General features: G+C 40.4%; 1 protein-coding gene across 1 annotated transcript in view; it reads right to left on the bottom strand.

Annotated features, from left to right (window-relative positions):
* Positions 1-18899, bottom strand: part of RRBP1 (ribosome binding protein 1) — a 93754-nt gene extending 74855 nt beyond the window's left edge. The window contains exons 1-3 of the mRNA XM_020986443.2: positions 18537-18899; position 17516; positions 16722-17051 (exon numbers count right to left, since the gene is read on the bottom strand). Of these exons, the coding sequence (XP_020842102.1) occupies positions 16722-17051; position 17516; positions 18537-18878 (673 nt within the window). The 5' untranslated portion in view covers positions 18879-18899. The remainder of the gene's footprint in view (positions 1-16721; positions 17052-17515; positions 17517-18536) is intronic.
* Between the last annotated feature and the right edge of the window lie 2777 nt (positions 18900-21676).

The following is a 21676-nucleotide window of genomic DNA, read 5'->3' as shown; positions in this document are numbered from 1 at the left end:
ATTCTGCTTATAAAATAGTCAAAGTCACATTCCATCCAACCCAAAATTCTGTCTCTAATGGGAACCCTCGAGGAAAAATGTTAACAAAGGTGTGACTTGCACACTGCAGGTGCTTACTAAATGCTTGTTGTATTAAATTAAATGGTTGTATTCTTCCTCCTACCCATCTCTTCTCTATCCCCCTTGACAGAACTCTGGCACCAGCCCTCACTACTACCCAAGCAAAAAAAGACACACAAAGCTCCATGAAAATTTCAAAGTGCTATACAAATATCAGCTATCAATAGACAAAGTAAATATCCTACACTGACTGTCGTCTTTCCTTCTCCACTCCCTCTTCTCTCACTCCAGGTTCCTTGCTAGATTTATCTTTTTCTACTTCTACTAGACTGTTAGTTCTGAGAGCACAGACCATGTTTACCCACCTTTTTATTCCCCACAGCACTGTATACAGTGGCTTGCACATAGTAGGCTAGGTATATAATCTCATATGAGCAGTGTCTACGCCCATTAGAATGTAAGGTCTTCAAGGGCATAGATTTTTGTGTTTGTTCCCTGGTGCTTAGCACAAGGCTTGACACATAGTAAGCACTTAATAAAGGCTTTTCATTCATTTAAATAATAAGCATTACATATAGTTGTAATTGAGCAAAATTCTCTTTCAAAAATAAAATTGAAAAGGGGGGGAACCTTTATCCACCCCTTTATAGCTTCGAAATTTTAGAATTTTACATCTCTACTTAATTATAGGTCATTTTTCTCTTTAAATTTCCAATACCTTTCTGGATGAGGTGATGTGATAAATTCAAATAGCAACTAGGACCTCTAAACCATACATAAGGATCCCTGTGGGCACATACTGACTTAGAAAACCATATATTCAGATTATTTATGTTTATTCTGTTAAATATTTCACAATTACATTTTAATCTGGTACAGGGGCCAAACTTGGGAGTGTTGTGGACTGTGTATTTGATACCCCTGGCATAGCGGATAGAGTGCTGGAATTTGTACCAGGAAGCCCCAAGTTCAAATTTTTTTTTTTTAGGCAGTTGGGGTTAAGTGACTTGTCCAGGGTCACACAGCTAGTAAGTGTCAAGCGTTTGGTCTGACGCAGGATTTAAACTCAGGTCCTCCTGACTTTAGGGCCAGTGCTCTATCTAGTGCGCCACCCAGCTGCCCCTCCAAGTTCAAATTCTTACTAGCCACGTGGCTCTGAACAAATCATTTAACCTCTCTGTGTCTCAGTTTCCTCATTTGTAAAATGAGGGGGTTGGACTCAATTGCCATAACTAAATCTAAGATCTTATCATCCCAAGTGATATTCCCTACTAGTAAGTATTTTAGTGATATTCCCCACCTCCTAACCACCCCAGTTGTTAGGTGTTTTATCACTGTGCCCTGCCCACCTTAAATTAATTTTTTTTAGTCAACCTTATATTCACTTATCTATATATAAAGTAAGCTCTTTGAGAACACAAACTATTTCATTTTTATTTTTCTATCCCAAGCACTTAGTAGAGGTCCTGGCATATAGTAGGAAGTATATGAATGGTTATTGAACTGATGACTGGATGGATTCTTGGCCATGGCAACTCATGAAATAAACAAATAAATAAATAAATGATGTAAGGAGGCCTTTAGCCCTATGAAACCACCTTCTATTTCTGAGGCGGTAGCAATGGAGGAGTGAAATGAAAGGGAGTATAGAATTCTAAGAATCAAACCATTTAAAAACCACTTATTAACTTAGCGGTTGATACTCTGGATGAGATTTCCAGTTATTGATTTCCACTAAATCAACATACTATAATAAATGAACCATAACACCACTGACATCCTCAAAATAAATGAAACCAGAAGACAAAGAGAAGTTGTAGGTCAATGGGAAGATACTCATAGGTCCACCTTGGAGATGCAAAGGATTTAGTAGCTTTAGTTTCATCTTGTACCCAAGCACTGTAAGTAACGTCATTTCAAGGGAATTTTATCATTAGTATCACAGTGTTCCTAATGAGTTCAACAATACCATGAAAATAACCAATTCTTATACAACATCTTCTGCAAAGGAAAAAGTAGGAAACTTCTACCAACAGTTGAAAGGACCATTTAAACCAAGTCAATATATGTTTTGCTACTCTGTGACCTTAAACCCAAGGTAGGCACAAGGAAATACAGGGAAAAGAATGATGGAAACCATGGGTCAGATTTAAGAAATAAAAAGTGGCGAAAGGCTCACCGACTCATGCCTTTGAATATTTTCTTCAATAACAATGAGAAGTTAAAAGATATGGCAAATGCTAAAGCAAAGGCTTGCTAACAACTTCTCAAGTATGTTGTAGAGAGGATTCTTGTTCAGATATCCCATTCTGTGATCCCAAAAAATTAAATTGGCTACAGACAGGAAGTGACTAGTAGCCCACTGTGGGAGTTACAAGAGATATAAATTGAGCAAAGGTCAAAATTAGCAACAAATTAGAAAGATTAACAATGAGAAAAAGACACAATTTCAATCTGACTTATCCAAAGTAAGAAACAGAAAATGATAGAGTATCACTGTTTCCTGCAAATGTTTAACAGACATAAAACAATCATGATAATGAGGAGGCTAAAAGATTCCAGAAACCTCTTCAGTCAGCAAGCAATGTGATCTCCTTGTCAGGTGTAGAGATGGTTGCCAAGGACAACATCCCCTTAGAATACAATCCCATTTGTAAAAAACAGAGAGGAAAATGATGGAAGATTAAGAGTAGCATCACCTTATAAAACAAAAGGTTAAAAATAAGTCTACAGAAAGCTTGGTGAAAGGCTGATTGTTAACATCAATGGAGGTAAGCCTTGATAAAGGTACTCACAACTATCAAGGAAGATGTCCTAGGAAGGGAAAAAGGGTTCCTTTTAAATTACACAGTCTTCCAGATGCTTATGCTTGCAGTTAATATGCTGGATGAATCAGCAGCAGAATATGATAGGACCTCCTCGGTCAGAACCATAATAACTAAAAAAAAAAATTGACCTAACCATATACACAGAAATAACTAAAAGATGAAAAATATCCAAACTATGACATGTACTTGGAAGGTCAGAATACTAAGAGAGAGAGAGAGAGAGAGAGAGAGAGAGAGAGAGAGAGAGAGAGAGAGAGAGAGAGAGAGTGTGTGTGTGTGTGTGTGTGTGTGTGTGTGTGTGTGTGTGTGTGTGTGTGTGTGACAGAAACCACACAGGGACAATGATTTGGGCCTGGAGTTAAAATGATGGAAAAGAATGGGCTGGATTGGACTGCATTTGGGGAACTGTAGTGCTTTAAATGATTTAAAATTCTCCTAGTATTGCTATATCGTACAAGTCTTAGAACATTATAGTCCCCCCCAAGAATTAAAGTTAAGAGTGGCATGAAAAGCAATGGAGAAATACATGGTAGTTGCGTGTAGGATAGAGAATATTTCAAGTAATGACTTATGTGGAAGAAGTAGCATAAGGGATATCATTCAGGAAATGCATGATATCATAAAAGAAGAGGGGCTAGTCACCCAGGAAGAGTGAAAGCAATTGGTCAACAAGGATTTATTTAGTGTCTACTATATGCCCAGGTACTTGTGTCCTTGACTTCAAGGAGATTAAAGTCTAATGAGGAGATAAGTTGTGTATAAATAGATAGGCAGACAGATAGATAGACAGATAGATATATGCTAAGATAAAAAGTAACTTTAGAGGGAAAGGCCTAAGGAGCTTGGGGGTGAAGGTATCCACAAAGACTTCTTCTATATAGCAGGACTTGAGCTGAGTCCTGAGGATAATGAGGGATTCCAAAAAGGGGAAGTAAGGAAAGAACATTTCAAGAATAGAGAACAGACAATGTCAAAGCATAGAGATTATGCAAGGTCGTGTGTGAGAAAAGACCAAGCAGGTTGCTCATTCGGCTTGACTCTAGAGTGAATACGTGGCACAGAGTAAAAGCCACAGGGGGTCAGGTAGTGAAGAGCTTTAAATGCCAAAGAGAGAAGTTCATACTTGATACTAGAGGTAACAGAAGGCCACTAGAGTCTACTGACTAGAGGGAGTGACATGGTCAGACCCACACTTCAGTGATTTAGTGAAAATCACTTTGGCAGGGAAAGACTAGAGGAAGGGAGGTCAAATAGGAGACTACTAAAACAATCTAGGCAAAAGATGAAGAAGGTCTAAACTAGGACAGTGGTTTGAGGTGGACAGGAGACCTATGCAAGAAATACTACAGAAACAGAAATGACAAGATTTGGCAAATGACTGAACATGTACAGCGAGAACAGGAAATCTAACATGACAAATATGACTCAAAGCCTTGGTTACTGAAAGGATAGTGATGCCACAGACAGTAATAGGAAAGTTCTGAAGAGGGGCAGGTTGGGAAGTAAAGATAAATGAGTTCTGTTTGGACTTGTTGAGTTTAAGATGTCCAACATCCAATTTGAAATATCCAATAGGCAATTTGGTGAGATGGAACTGAAATTCAGGAGAGACTGGGTCTAGATAAATAAATCATTTGCATAGAGATAATAATTGAACCCTTGAAAGCTAATGAGGTCACCAAGTGATGAAGTGTAAAGAGAAAAGAGAAGTGGGCCTAGGAAGAAGCCTTAGGGTAAAATAATCACAGCTAGTGAGAGTAACAAGGATTATAATCCAGCAAGGGAGACAGAAAAGAAGTAGTCAGACAAGTAGAAGAACCTACAAGTAAGCAGTGTCACAAAAACCCAGGGGAGATAGTATGCAGGAAGACAAGGCGATCAACAGTGATCAACAGTATCATGTAGCAGACAGGCTGAAAAGGATGAGGACTGGAAAAAGGCAATCAGGGTTTGGCAATGCCAGGATCACTGGTAATTTGGGAGAGGGCAGTTTTAACTGAGTGATAGGAGAGAAAGTGGAGAAGCTTAGCTTAGACTACTTCTTTCAAAGTGCTGAGAATAGGTGGAAATATAGGATGATAAACATCTAAAGAGAATGATACAATCTAGTAAGGCTTTAAGGATGAAGGAGACCTGGGTACAGAGAGGTGTACATCTATAAGCATGGCTGCTGGGGAGGCTGAGGGTGGCATATCTCTTGAGCTAAAGTGGGCTAAGCTGATTCAGTGTCTGCATAAGTTAAGCACCAGTAGAGTGAGGTCCTGAAAGCAGGAAGGAAGGTCACCAGACTGCCTAAGAAGGAGTGAATCAGCCCAGGTTGGAAATGAAGTATCAAAGTTTGGGGACTGGGCCTGTGAGCAACCACTGCACTTTCCTACTGGACAAGATAGGGAGAAAGCCAGTCTCCTTGCCCTCTCTCCCTCAAAAACGATTACATCTGGGATATTATTCCACTAGGATAATAGATGGATTACCCATGTGCTGTCCTAAAACTAATTTAACATAAAGTGATCAAGTGAGAGGCAATAATGCACCAAATAAATCTTCTGAGGGGACCTTATGGATATACTGAACAAGAAGGGCACAGGATGAGAAGGCATGGATATACTACCAGTGATACAAATGGAGAGAAGACCCAAACCAAGGACATCTCAGATTTACTCAAGTAAGACAAGTCCCAGGACCAATCCCTAGGGAACCCCACTCTTTACAATTCTCCATCCCGACAAGTGTTCATTTATCTCTCTCTCCTAGGTTTTCTACCCTTAAATCATTTCTCTGTCCATACAAAAACATGCTTCCATGCCGTAAGAGTGCATTTCTTTTTAAATAGCACCTGTGTGAAAATTTATGTAAAATGATGCAAAGTAAGCAGAATCAGGAAAACAATATGCACAATGTAAATTTAAAGAACCACATCTAACTCTATGTATAGAGAGTTACACTGCACATAACTATATATGTCTATATAATTACATAACCCTATATTTGGATATAATTCTAGAATATCTGTATATAGTATATGTACTATAACTATTATAGTATTGTTGTTGTCCTTCATTTTCAAAGAGGACCAAAATGACATCACTATGCTAGAGTCAAGTTCAGTGTGTCCAACTGTGGCTGACCAGACCAATATGAGCTTGGAATGTTCTACCACAGGTACAAATAGTCCATGTGAACTTTTGGGGTGTATTCTCTTAAGTTTGTGTATCTTGCATTAGATACTAGTTATATGCATAAATTTACATATTTTTAATATGTAGGTATATCACATATGATGTCTCTAATATATAGAATATATACTATCATTATAGTTATATAATTTCTATATTTACAATCTCGACATATGTTTATAACTAACATATAGCATATATACTTTAGTTATATGCATAATATATAAAAATTTTATGTTGACAGATATGCATATATGTTATGTATTAATATTATTTACATGCTTTATACATATACGTTATTTATATAGCTCGTGTGTGTGTGTGTGTGTGTGTGTGTGTGCGCGCGCGCGCACACACGTGCATGTACATGTATCAACCTCGATAGGGGCTAATTCTACCCCAAGTTTGGCCCCAAACAAGAGAACATGTATCTCTCTCTCTTTCTTGTACAGATGGAGGTGAGGAGGGGAGAGCCTACAATATTATAAGTGTGGAATTAAAGAGGAGCAAAAATCCTCAGACTCAGTTGATGTATTGGGTCAGTGTTGCTGAACTGCATTTTTTTCCCCTTTCTTTTTTATTTTTTGTTACAACAAATGGGTTCATTGGATAGGAAAGAGGTAAGGTAATAGTGATATAAAAACAAAAGATATCAATAAAATAACCTTTGATGTGGTGCCTTGTCTGAAAGGCTTCTTAAATTCTGAACTGATTCGCTTGACAGATAATTATTTATTAGTACACAATGTCCTAGGTCAAGGGTGGGGAACCTGCAGCCTCGAGGCCACATGTGGCCCTCTAGGTCCTCAAGTCCAGCCTTCTGAATGAGTCCAAGTTTCATAGAACAAATCTTTTTATTAAGAGGATTTGTTCTGTGAAGTTTGGATTAGTCAAAAGGCTGGACTTGAGGACCTGCCACATGTGGCCTCGAGGCTGCAAGTTCCCTTCCCCTGTCCTAGGTTAAATACTAAAGGAGACATAAAGATGTGTAAGACAAGGTCTTTGCCCTAAAGTAGCTTATAATCTGATAGAGAACATTAAAATCAATATTCTCCATTAGATTATAATTATTAAAATCAACATCAACAGCCACCAATAGCTATCATATAAAACAGTACATTAGAGAACTATAGGAGTTTAGAAGAGGAAGAATACACTTATCCATACTCAGATTAGTCAGCCATGATGGTTATGATATTTTATAGCTGCTACCAGGTTAAGTAAATTAAAGGGCAATATATGCATATAGCAAGTGAAAACAGAATAACCAAATTTCAAAGGTCACACACCACAGGGTACACTTCAGTGCTCACAAAAGCCACTTTAAGACAAAATATATCATTCTCCAAGAAGGATAGAGACATTAAAAAAAAAAAGATTACTAAAAACTTACTCCAAAACAAATATTTAAAATAAAGCCATTTACTGTTTATAGAGGAGGTGATGAAGTTTTGTGAGAAGACTTTTTTTTTAAACCATCTTGTGGCTCACCAAAATGTGAAGCTTATAAATGCAGCTCTTATAAATGCAAATCTGATCTTCAGGTTGCAAGAACAGATGCGAGACTACTGCTAGCTACCAGTTCCGACATGTGTTGGTTCTCATACACTTTTAATATCTATATTCATGGATTTTATATTCATGTTGTTTTCCAGGAACACAATCCTGCTGTGAACCTGAAGGGATTACTGTATATACATTTGCATATGGGTCTATCTGATGTCTTAGGAAGTCATGTCAGAAAAAATAATTAAGATGCAGTAAGAAGATCTGAATCAGAAGCCTCCCTTGCTCAACTCCTCCAAAATTCACTCTCTGTTGGGAACAGACTTGTCTCAAGGGGAAAAAAAAAGCATAGGGTGATCTCATGCAAATGTCACCTGCAACAGGAGAGGGCTGAGAGTTTAGATTTCACAGGGCTTTTCTGGAGGGAAGGGGTTAAAATGTCAACCAAGCAGGGGCATAGCAGTGGCAGTCAAAAGACTTCAAAGAATGGCTTGCTTCATGTCTGGAAGACAGGGAGATTAAGAGATGAAGAACAAGAGAATAATCTAGAAGTCTATAAAAACCCAGGGTTCCTGAATCTGGGGTACAGAGAAGATAGGCACCAGAAGAGAGGACAAATGGATAGAATGAGGGAAGGAATCTGGAATTTTTCTGGAAGGGCTAATAAAAGATTTCTGCTCTCTGAAGATACAGCTTGCACTGGGCTAATTAATTAGGGCACCAGCAGGGATTTACTAATTACTAATGTATACCTTGGGAGACTAAGAGAGGTAGTGCAAGGGCTCCTAAGCCTGCAGCATATCTTGCCTGGGAGAAGCTATAAAGACCTCTAGTTTGATAAGGATGGGAACTCAGGGAACTATTTTAGTGACATGCGAAGACTGGATCACATTGGCACTTCTGCCACAGACAAACAATAAGCACGTATCCATCGTGAAAAGCATTCCCCAGCAGAAAGGACTAATAAAGGACAAGAGAAAAACAAAGAATAAAAAAAAAAAAGACAGGAGAATCCAAACTGCCAACATGAACGTCAAAAGGTTATAAGGTGGAACTGTGTGACCCAAGAAGGGGAGGTCATGTGACCTTCAGAGACAAAGAGTGCATACAAATGTCTTCCCAAAGAGGCATTTGTACCTTCTTCAGAAAAAAGGTGTTTCTCAAGTTCCACATTTGAAGATGCCACCAAAAGCAATGATATTGATCACTGGCCCCAGGAATCTCAGACTTCCCAACTAACAAGTATAGAGGATTGACTTGATACAAAAATAGGGAGGAATGCCATCTCACAAGGGCAGGAACAGGAGATGTAACAGAGAGTGCCCTGAGAAAAGATCTTCAGGGATCAAGGAGACATCAGAAGGAAAATTAAGACTCTAAGAACTTTACAGGTATCGATGATATTTAATGGAATGAAATGGCAGTGAAGGAAGAGAAGGGATAGGGGAATGCACTGTGCAATAAATATTCCTACGTAGTGATCCAAAATCTGAGGAGAAACATGAAGACCTGAATAAGGATATTAAGAAATAAAAATAGAGGGAATGTTATGGTAAAAGCCATGAATCCAGCTGGAGAAAATATGAGTCCCACATCCAAATGACAAAACTTGTCCTTACAAGTAAGTCAAGTGAACAAGCATTTATGAAGTGCCTACAATGTTCTAGGTGGTGTTAAGTACTGGGATAAAACAAAAAAAGGTCTCTACTTTTCAAGAATTTATATGGAGGATAAAATGGAGAAAGTCACAGGAAGACAAGCATTCAAATTAAGGATACCAAAAGGATGCTTGTAGAAGGTGAGATTTTAGCTGGGAACTGAAAGAAGCCAGGGAAGCCAGGAGGCAGAGATGGATAGAGAAAGCATTCCAAGCGCAAATGCACGGGTCTGTAGATGGAGTGTCTCATACAAGAAAAAGTAAGGAGGCCAGTGTCACTGGATCAAAGAGAATCTGGAGGGTAATAAAGTATGAAAAGACTGGAAAGGTAGGAAGGGACCAGGTTGTGAAGGGTTTTCAAAGACAGAAGATTTTTTTTTATTTGATCCCTGAGTTAATAGGGAGCCAGTAAAGTTGACCTTGTGCTTGAAGAAGATCAATCTGACAGTTGAGTGGAGGATGGATTGGACTGGGGAGAGACTGAGGCAAGGAGACCAACCAGAAGGCAACTGCAATGGCCTAGGCATGATGTGAAAAGGGCCGCACCAGGGTGATGACAGTGTCAGAGAAGAGAAGGGGACTATACAAGAGATATATCAACAAGTATAATCAACAAGACTTGGCCACTGATTGGATATGGTGGATGAGAGAGTGAGGAGTAGAGGATGATATCTCAGGTTGTGAACCTAGGTGACTGAGAGGAGGGTGGCAACCTGGACGCTAACAGGAAAGTTAGGAAGGGGAGAGGGCTTCAGGGGTAGTGGTGGTTAATGAGTTCAGTTTTGAACATGCTGAATTTAAAATGTCTATGGGACATCCAATTGGCATAGCCAACAGTCTCTAGCTACCTACTGGACATCTCAAACTAGATGTCTCATAAAACATTTTAATGTGAGATTAGGGGTCAAGAGAGAGGTGAGGGCTGTATAAATATCAGCACAGAGATGATAACCGAATCCATGGGATCTGATGAGATCACCAAGCGCAATATTAGAGAGGGAAAAGAGAAGAGGACCCAGGACAGAGTCTTGGGAGACACTCACAGTTAGCGGAAGTGACCAGGATGAAGATTCAGCAAAGAAGACTGAGAAGGAGCAGTCAGACAGGTAGGAGGAGAACCAGGAGAGAGCAGTGTCACGAAAACCTAGAGAGAAAAGAGTATTAAAGAAAACAGGGTGATCAACAGTGTCAAAAGCTGCAGCAAGGATGAGGATTTAGAAAAGCCCATTTGGCAATCAAGAGATCATTGGTAACTCTGGAGAGAGCACTTTCATTTGAATGGTGAGGCTGGAAGCCAGACTGTAGAGAGTTAAGAAGAGACTGAGAGGAAAGGAAGTGGAGACAATGACTGTAGAGACAGCCTTCTCAAAAAGTTTAGTTACAAAAGAGAGGAGAGACCTCCAGAGAGAAGCGATGAACTCTGAGTGCAGACTGAAGCATATTTACTTTATTTTTCTTGCTTTTTTCCCCTATTACAACATGGCTAAAGCGGTAATGTTTTGCATGACTTCATATATATATATAACAGTCATCATATTTCTTGCCTTCTCAATGGGTGGGGGAGGGGCAGGAGGAAGGGAGAGAATTTGGAACTGAAAATAAAAATGTTTTTAAATTACATTAAATTTAAAAAAAGAAAGGGAGGAGAAAAATAGCCATTGGGGATAGATGGATCAAGTGAAGGTTTTCTGAAGATGAAGTGTATTTGTAGTATAGATGTGCTTTGTAGGCAGTAAGGCAGCAACCAGTAGAGAAGGAGGAAAACTGAAGACTAGTAAGAGAACAGGAATATAGGAGGAAGAAATCTGTTAGAGAAGACGGGAAGAGACAGGATCATTTGTGAATGCTGAAGGAGTCTGCCTTGGCCAGGAAAAGAGCCACCTCTTCATGTAAGATGGGTGAAGAAGTGGCAAAAGGCAGCTGAGTGATGTGAGAGGAAAAGCAGAGAATAAAAGTGAGCTCGTAGCGAAGGGCTCTTTTTTAAAAAATAAAGCTCTCACCCATGGGAAGCTTCAGGAGGGGTGAAAAGGATTGGAAAAATCACTGTGGGGAATGGGATAGTGAGTCAGTCAGGGAGATATAAAAGGACTGCCCTGCTGCAGCGAGGACTTAGTTGAGATGGCTGTAACAAATCTGTAGTGGACTCCATAGACACTGGTGATTTTCACCAGTTTTATTTAGCAACATGTGAGTATCAACAAAGGCAGTAGATGGTGGGGATAATCCATAAATGAGGCTGGGCAGGGCTAGATCAGCAATACAATAAAAGGTTAAGAGAATAAAGAAAAGAGGAAAGTTTAGAGATGAACTGGTTGACCAAACCATTAAGATGGAGAAGGGAAGAGAATGTTATCAGGAAGGAGTGTGATGGCCTGGGAAAGAACTGAGGGATGGAAGGATTGGAGGTCATGGTGAGGCTAAAGAACAAAGTTAGGAATAGCTAGGCAGAAGGGGAAGTGTAATGACAACAGATTAGGATCAGATAAAGGAATTTGCAAGTTCATGAACTCAGGAAAGACTTGTGGGTGATGACAAGATCAAAGGTCTGGACCTATCTTTTATGTGTAAGTAAGGTGGGGTGGAGGAATAGGTCAAGGGAAATGATTAAGTTGGGGAACTGGGAGGTTAAGGTGTTTGAGGCAGTATCAGTATTTATGTTGAAATCCTCCAGTATAAGGAACAGGGGGTGGGAAGAAGAAAAAGACTGTGTGCCAGAGACTGAACTCCTCAAGGAAAAAGGATCAAGTCCTGAAGGTCATTAGGTAACAGCTACCAGAATCTTGATTAGATAATAGGAGAATCAAAGAGTTCAAAAGAACAGATGATAGCTGATGACTCAAGAATCCAAAAAGAAAGTTTGTTCAGGAGAGATGGAAAGCCCTCAAGAAAAATATTCTGGCAACATAATCACGATAGACTCAGATGATGAAAAAAGGGGGAGTGGGGTAGGGAAAGGGGTCTAAAAAGAACAGTGTGGCTACACAGAGACATTACGTGTGTACTGACAAACTTGGATTTTGAAAGGGCATATGTACAAATATCCTAAGATTATCCATTGCAAGATCCTAACAAGAATAGTATTTGAAAGGCCAAAGCCCAAGAGAACCTAAGAGTGACAAATGGTAAAGACAAAAACAGGGGAAGGGGAAGATAAAGGGATGGAATTCCTATATGGTAAAGATGGGCAGATAACTCACATTTGCCTAGCACTTTTAAGGTTTTCAAAGCGCTTTACAAACAAAATTTCATTTGATGGCATGATGATGATGCTGGACAACAGAAAGAAGATCAAACTACTCAATTTTATCTTGCTTCTATTTTTTCTTTCAAGGAGAATTGACCTTCAAGCCAGATAGCATTTTCTTAAAATGGTTAACAAGGAATTAAAATCCAAGACCAACAGATGGTAAGAGAGCTTTTGGATACTTTCAATTAACTCAAGTCACTTGCTTCATCCCTAGGTCCTGAAAAGAAATTGCAGATTGTGACTGATTGCTGAAGTGTTGTTGGTGACCTCTGAAGACTCGACAAATAAGAACCTTGCCACAAGACTGAACACATGCAAACACCATCCTGATTTTCAAAAAGAGGAAGTAGATGCAGATAACAGGCCAGAGATCATGATGTAAATTCCTGGTAAAATTCTAAAATAAATGGTCTCTGAACATTTGGGAAAGAAAGAAGCAATCACTATAAGCTAACAGAGGTTCATTAAGAACAAGTCATTCCAAATTAACCATCATTTACTTTTTTCTCTTAAGTTGCTAGACTATTAAACTTGGAGAATAGTGTGAATACAATAGACCTGGATTTTCCTCTGGAATCCTTATTCTATAGTGAACAAATTTCCCTTCATCCTGGACCTCTTCATTTCACATTATTTTGATCTGATAAACCTCACTGAGACCTGACTCCATTCTGATGCTGCTGTATTCCTGACTATCCTCTTCAGTACTAACTTCTCTCATACACTCTCAACATATACTGGTTGGAAAGTGGGACTTAACTACTCCTTACTCCCCACTATCACTTACAGACTCTCCCTTTAACTCCATCACTCAGCAACTGTACTCCATTAAATCCCATCAATCAAGTGTAAAAATTATGGTGGCAGTAGTATACTAACTCTATCCCCACCCCAAGTCATTCTCCCTCCTTCCTCAAGGAGTTTAGTACCTATTCCTCACCATCTTCCTTTCCTCACAAATTTCTGCCCTTATACAAAAAAACTTTAATATTCACATAGATGCTCCCTCTACCTCTTTAAATCCCATGACCTATTCCTTCACCCTGCCTCAGCCACACATAGGAATGATAACACACTAAATCTCACCATCACCCACACTAATTCTACTTCCTTAGTTAGAAACTCTGACATTCCCCTCCCTGATCATAATCTCCTCCCATTCCACATCCCTCCTCCTATGGCTCCTAAACCTATTCTTCACCCTCATCAAGACTTCCAATCCCTCCACCCCTCAGCCCTTTTTTGTTCTTTTTCTCTACACATCTTGATAGTTTCATCAATTCCCATAAACTATTATCTTTATGCAGATGACTCCTAGCTCTACATATCCAGTCCCAGTCAATCTCGCTGAGCTTTTAGTCCAACATTACCAATTGCCTATTAGACAGTTCACAGTGGACAACCTAAAGGCATCTCAAATTAAAAATTTCCAACACTGAACTCATCTTTCCCCCAAACCCTCCACTCTTCTAAAATTCCCCATTTCTATTGAAGGCACCAACATCTTTCTAGTCACAGGCTCATAATCTTGGCATTATCCTAGACTTCTCACTAAACTTCTCACTCTCCCTCTCTACACATATCCAAAAAGTTGCCGAATCTTGCTGTTTCTACCTTCACAATATTTCTTGCAATCAACCCTCTTCTCTCTACCTCTACAGCTACCACCTCAGTTAAGGCCTTCATCAACTCTTTCCTAGATTATTTCAAAAGCCTCCTAATTGGCTGACCTCAAGTCTTCTTCACTATAGGTCATCCTATATATAACTACTAAAGTGACTTTTCCTTTAGTGCAGATATGACCATTATCAATCCTTTTAATCCTGTTAACTCCAATAACTCTATTGCCAGTAGGATAAAATATAAACCCTTCTACTTGGGATTTAAAGTCCTTTATAACCTGGCCCCAAACTATCTTTCCAGCCTCCCTGGGCAATGTCCCCTCCCCACTGTGATCCAACCAAACTGGCCTTGTCTTTGTTCCTCACAAACAAAACTCCATCTCTCATCACCATACTTTTGTATTGGCCATCCCTCAAGCCTGGAAATGTATTCTCTCTAACCCTCTGCCTCAGAGTTCCTCTTTTCCTTTAAGATGCAGCTCAATGACCACCTTCTATACGAGGCTTCTCTTGATCCTTGTAATCACTAGTGTCCTCCCTCTAAGATTATTTTACATTTATCTATTTTGTTATTATTTATTTTTATGTTGCAAATACATATACCATCTCCCCCATTAAATATAAGCTGTTTCATTCTTTGTACTTGTAATCCCTAGCACCTAGTAGGGTTCCTATCACAGAATAAGTGCTTAATAAATGATGGCTGATTAATTTACTTCAGCAAGTTATTTAACAAAGCCTCTCATATTATCCTTATGGACCAGAAGGAGCAACGTGGATTGAATAATACTGTTAGGTGAGTTTACAAAGGGTTGATTGAATGCCAAGAACTAGAAGAACAATCTAGGTGACTACAATATAAGGAAAGTAACAGTTAAAGTCATCAGAACTCTGATCATTTTTGACTTTAGAGAATTGATACTTTCCCCTCTTCTTGGCAGACAGGTGATGGACTGAAAAGATGAAAACAGGTATATGTTGTTGCTGAATATAGTCAATGTGTTTATTTGTTTTAACTTTGTTACAGAAATTTCACTTCTTTGGGGAAAAAGGAGAAAACCTGGGAAACATCAATAAAGTGTGTTTGTTAAAAAAGAAAGTTGACTGGCTAGATTCAAAGAGTACAGTGTAGCATAGGAGAAAAAGCACTAGACTGGGGAATCAGAAGATTTGTGTCAAAGTGCCAACTCTGCCCTCTACTAGCTCCATAACCACCTGATCAATAAAATGACAGGGCTGGGCAAAATGTTCTCTGAGGTCCCTTTCAGCTCTGACATTCTATAATTCTATGATTCTGTGCCTGTGATACTGATGGATAGGTTACTGTCAGCCTGGAGGGAGTCTTTAGTGGAATAGCAGAAGGCTTTGGGATCCCCTGTCATTCATTTTTAAACTCACTTCAGAGCTTTAATCCATATTTATCAAATCTACGGAAGACATGAAGCTAGGAAGGTTAGTTAATACACTTGCTCGTAGAATCAGAGTTCCAAAAGATGACAGAGTAAACTAAAGGTAAAAAGATAGTAAGATTCATACTAAATTTCAAGACTTATACTCATGTTCAAAAAAAATACAAAAAAAAAAAGACACAAGCACAGAATGAAAGTAATGCAGAGAAAGAACATAGAGAAGGTGATGTGCGTCCCAGGACGGTGAAGGAACCAAAAACTATCATCCAAAGTACTGGCTGAAAAAACTGAAGACATTAAGCCTGAAGAACAGAAGACTCGGCAGAGACAAAATAGTTTATTTCAAATATCTGAAGTTTTGTCGCAGAGGGGGAGTGTCAGACTGGCTCTAGAAGAAAATCTTGAACAGTGGGCAGAAGGTATATAGGAGGAAAATATTGGTTAAAAAAATCATACGGGCCACCTCAGTTCCCTGCCACTCATGAGGTCTTAAGCGGAGGATGGATTTGTCTGGAACACTAGATGAGATTCACTCTTTGGTTAGGGGCTGGGCTGACCCGTGAGGTCCTTTTGAACTCCGCAAATCTACAATTTTTATCCACAATGCGAGCAGATCCAATAATATGAATGAAATGTGACTGTGTCTACTATGATGTTGGGAATCTCAAAAGTGGGGGCTGTGAACATAAATAAAGCAGACACAAGTATCAGGTAAACTTAGTTGACATAGAAGTCCTAAACTACTTGCTGCTTTTCCAAACATTTCATATCATGAGAATCTCATTTCAAACAAATGGCTGTCAAAATACTTTAAGCAAAGTAGCTATTGAATCAACTTAGAGAATCTAAAACAAGAACACTCTAGATATAGCTCTGTATAAAAGCACAACAAATGAAGTCAAATTACTACCCTCTCTCCCCTCCCACTAAATTATCAGGGAGAAAACTTACCAAACAAATCTGCAGAAACTTTCTCCTTTAAAAATTTAAAAGTACTTCCCCTCCCTGTTCCCCAATGAGTAAATCTATAATCAAACATCATTTGAGGGACTGCACATTTTCAATACTAAATGCAAGAAAATACAACACCACTAATCCTCATCATTTGACTAGCACTTTTATAAAGAGCCATAATGAATCAGAAAACCTAGAGGACATCTCTCTACTCACTAAGACAGTTTATTAATCCAGTCTGATAAAGAAATCAGAGGCTTACTTGGCTCATTCTTTTTCTTGGAAGACTTCTTCTTTGATGGGGCTTCATGCTTTGGCTCCTCATGGTTGATTATAACTTCTGCCTTTGGGGCACTGGTCTTTGTGCCAACAGGAGGAACGGCAACCACAGGGACCTCTTTGGGAGCAGCTTCAAGCACTGAGGACTTGGAGGAAAGGACATGCATGGAACTCACAATGGGGCTGGGTGCTGGTTCTACCTTTGCCACCTTCTTTTCCTTCTTCCTCTTTTCCTTAGGGGATGAAGCAGGCTGCCCTTGCAGGTGTGCAGGGGCACTTGCGACCACAGCTGCCACTGGTGCTACTTGCACTGCTGCTACTGACACTGCCTGCACTGCTGCTGCTGCTGCTGCTCGAGCTGCCTTTGCTGCTGCCCGACCCCCTGGGGCTGCCGACGCCCCCTGCCCCACTGGTGATGTTGGTGCCACCGGTACTGCCTGGGCTGTTGCTGTTGCTCGAGCTGCTTTTGATGTAGCCCGTCCTCCAGATGCCACTGGGCCCACCGCCCCTTGCCCTACTGGTGATGCTGGTACGGCCTGCACTGCTACCTCTGTTGCTGCTGCTGCTGCTGCTGCTGCTGCCGCCTGGGCTGCTGCTGCCCGAGCTGCCCGTGCTGCCCGCTTCCCCAGTGGTGCTGGTGCTGGTGCCCCTTGCCCCACTGGTGATGCTGGTGCAGCCTGCACTGCTGCCTCCGCTGCTGCTGCTGCTGCCGCTGCCCGAGCTGCCCGTGCTGCCCGCTTCCCCAGTGGTGCTGGTGCCCCTTGCCCCACTGGTGACGCTGGCACTACTGGTACTGCTCGCACTGCTGCCTCTGCTGCCGCCGCCTGGGCTGCCGCCGCTGCCCGAGCTGCCCGGGCTGCCCGCTTCCCCAGCGGTGCTGGTGCCTCTTCCCCTTCTGGTGACGTTGGTGGCACCAGTACTGCCTGCACCAATGTTGCCTGGGCTTCTGCTGCTCTCGCTGCCCGTGCTGCCCGCTTCCCTAAAGGTGCTGCTGCCCCTTGCTCTACTGGGGACGATGGCGCCCCTGCCACCGCTGCAGTTTTTCCTGGTGGTGCTGCTGCTCCTTTTGTTTGTGGCGGCACTGCTTTGGTCGGCTGTGTTGCTGCTGCTGCTGCTCCTCCCTTTGTTGGTTGCACTGCTGTTCCTTTAGCTGGCTGTGCTGCACCTTTTGCTGGTTGCCCTGCTGTAGCTCCTCCCTTTGTTGGTTGCACTGCTGCTGCTCCCTTTGATGGTTGCACTGCTGCTGCGCCTCCTCCCTTTGTTGGTTGCACTACTGTTCCTTTAGTTGGCTGTGCTCCTCCTTTTGTTGGTTGCACTGCTGCTGCTGCTGCTCCTTTTGTTGATGGAGGTGATGCTGCTCCTCCTTTTGCTGGTTGCACTGCTGCTGCTGCTGCTCCTTTTATTGATGGAGATGCTGCTGCTGCTCCTCCTTTTGCTGGTTGCACTGCTGCTGCTGCTGCTGCTGCTGCTCCTTTTATTGATGGAGATGCTGCTGCTGCTCCTCCTTTTGCTGGTTGCACTGCTGCTGCTGCTGCTCCTTTTGTTGATGGAGATGATGCTGCTCCTCCTTTTGTTGGTTGCCCTGCTGCTGCTGCTGCTCCTTTTGTTGGTTGCCCTGCTGCCGCTTTTGGTGGTGGTACTGCTGCTGATGTCACTCTCCTTTTGTTGATGGAGATGATGCTGCTCCTCCTTTTGTTGGTTGCCCTGCTGCTGCTGCTGCTCCTTTTGTTGGTTGCCCTGCTGCCGCTTTTGGTGGTGGTACTGCTGCTGATGTCACTGGAGATTTAGAAGGCTTGACAGGTTCTACCACAATAGGAGCCACCACCACACCTTTCTCAGGTATGGGGTCTCTGGAGATGACAGCTATATTGGGAAGCAATTCTGGTTCAGGGATTTTCCCATTGGGTTTCTCCTCCTTTTTCTTTGCCCGTCCCTTCTTCTCCACAGGTTTCTCCTTCTTTTTCTTTTCCACTTTTTGATGGTGAGTTTTTGCCATTTCCTTACGCTGATTGGCTAGGGCTTCTTCATAGGATGTCTCTTTCATGGAGAAGGTAGATACCAGGAAGATTCCAATGGCTGAAATGACCATGAATCCACCAAACACCATAACTCCCAAGGTCTGGGGGTCATAGATATCCATCACGGCTTGACTTTCTTCTACCTGTCAAACACATACACACAAAAAAGCTTAATTCAGAGATGAGACGCAAAGTTTCACCCTCCCTATTGAGTTTTCATTAGTGCCAGCTTCGGACTACTAAAAAGAGAAGTAAAGAAAACAAACGCAGAACGATGTCCACATTATTCCTCTTTATAAAATAGAGCCTGGACCCAAAACTCAGAAAATCCTTAAGGTACACTTGGAAGACACACTGCTAAAGCAAAGATGTTCAAAATACTATTCAGGATACCAACAATACCATCCATTAGCCAAGGAAGGCTAAAATTCTAAATGTCAGTTCTGGGTGTACCTTGACTTACAGTGTAGTCCTGTCTAAGGACGTTTTCTGCACAACTACTTCCTGCCATTCAAAAGTGGGTAACATACCACCTGTCCCTAAGTCAAGACAGAAACCTTTTTCAATGGAATTGCGGAAAAAATACTACCTTGCCAAAACTGAGGGTCTTGTTTCTATTACAGGGACCAAATGCATGATCTAAAAGAAATCATGTGCTACAAGAAATGACGAACAGGATGATTTCAGAAAAACCTAGAGAGACTTGCATGAACTGATGCAAAGTGAAATGGGCAGAACCAGGACTACATTGTACACAATAACAGCAATACTGTACAATGATCAACTGTGAATGACTTAGCTATTCTCAGCAATATAATGATCGAAGACAATCCCAAAGGACTCATGATGAAAAATACTATCTACCTCCAGAGAAAGAATTGATGGAGTCTAAATACAGATTGAAGCGTACGTACTAGTTTTCACTTTATTTTTTTTAATGTTTTTTTTTCTTTTGGTCTGTTTCTTTTTTCTCGATATGACTAATATGGAAATATGCTTTACATGATTGCATATATATAACCTATATCAAATTGACTATCATTTTAGAGGGAGAAAATTTGGAACTCAAATTTAAAAAAACTGAATGTCTTTACATATAATTGGGAAAATACCATTTAAATTTTTTTAATTAAAAAAAATAAATCATTTTAACTAAGGCCCCAGGTTCCTGATATATAAAATGAGGGTACTGAACCACATAAATACTAAGGCCCTTTCTGGTGCTAATATTCTGATTCTATGATTACAAAAAGTCATCACAGTAGAAGCCGTAGCAGCAGCAGCAGTAGTAGTAGATGTAGATGGCAGTTATATAGTACAATAAGGCTGGCAAAGCACTTCAAATAACAATACCCCAAGACAAGGTCTAAGCTGTGTATTTACCTGTTCCTTGAGGTAGTATGTAGAGCAGTTTCGATGGCAAGACACTAGAAACGCCAATACCATCATTTTAGCTCATAAACTGAGATAATTTCCACCAATTACATATGAGCAATTGCACTGAACTCCATGGTTCTATCCAGTACCTATCCAATTTTTCTTCAGATGACAGAATTTCATTATGATGAGTACACTGCTTATTATCATATTCCTGGTATGCAGAAGTCAGGGCACAAAACAGAAACTAAGCCTGATTTTACAGTAGTGAATTGTAAAGTAAAAGAGATGCTGAATCCATCAGAGGCATGAAGAAGATAATAAACCTAAACTTTCTACCTCCTGAGATCCTGCATTTGTGTGCTATATTCTGATGGGCTGTGGGATGGCTGTAATAATGCCTGTGCAATTTTCAACAGCCAGGACAGGAATAATATGAAGGGTAACTGCTGAAGGAAGGGCTTGACCATTCTCTACATGAAATCAGATACTTTCTTTCTAGTTTCTGCTATTCGAACAAGAACCAAAAGAACACTTCACAAATACAATGAACAGGTTTTCACCAGATCAACAAATCACTGTTTCTTAGGAACCCCAAGTACTTTTGCTATATAGACCCCTATGTTATAATGGCATTCATTGCATGGATACACTGGCTCAAAAAAAAAAATCATACATTTCTAAGCAACAGACCTAATATCCAAACTTCAACACAAAGGAATTGTCAAAATAAATATGATTTTTGGGTCAATGATTTCCAGAAGCTTTTAAATGTATATCAATACTGTATTATTTTTAGTACAACAAAATAATCCTACATTTATGCCCCCCCAACCCCATTATACACTATAAAAGCACTACTTTTCTATTAATTTCTAATAAAGACAGATGAGAGGAAGGGCTGACAGTTATTTCAAAGCCTTTGAATACATGCTTTCTAAGTCTGTTGGAGCTGCATGTTTACTCTTCTCTCTATATACTGGAACCTAACAGTCTAGAAATATCAAGCCCAAGCCTTCATCCCAACTATAATAACTGTAAATGCATTCTGGAGAGAGAAAAAGGCAGGGAGCACTCATGTTTCCAAATAAATTTGGAACTCTGTCCATGATTCTATTGACAACATGATTCCTATCAAGGGTTCCCTAGTTAATAGTAATCAAACAAGGTTGTCATAAATTAGCCTTTCTACAAATAAAACATGCAAGTTAGAAATCAGAAAATCAAACTAGTGCATTGCTCGTTCCTGGAATAAACAAATGAGCAGGCCAGAGGAAAAGATGGAGGGTGGAGGGTGGGGAATGTTTTTTGACCTTCCTGTCTGTTTTCAAAGGCTAAGTGACCCTATATCATAAGACATTCTTTAGGGTAAACTCATTTTATAAGACCTTAAAAAGGACCTCTCAAAGTGCCTTTATTTTCAGCTATCAAAAAGGAAATCACAATCCATCAATATATCAAGAGTGTGACAGAAATGAGAATTCCACTTATATTTAAAAGTCTTCCAAAGTCTTTGCCTTTATTTTCTCCAAAAGATAATAGG

This window comes from Phascolarctos cinereus, unplaced genomic scaffold (genome assembly GCF_003287225.1).
Source record: "Phascolarctos cinereus isolate Bilbo 61053 unplaced genomic scaffold, phaCin_HiC Scaffold_2;HRSCAF=192, whole genome shotgun sequence".
NCBI lineage: Eukaryota > Metazoa > Chordata > Mammalia > Diprotodontia > Phascolarctidae > Phascolarctos > Phascolarctos cinereus.
This window is presented reverse-complemented; position numbering and strand designations above follow the sequence as displayed.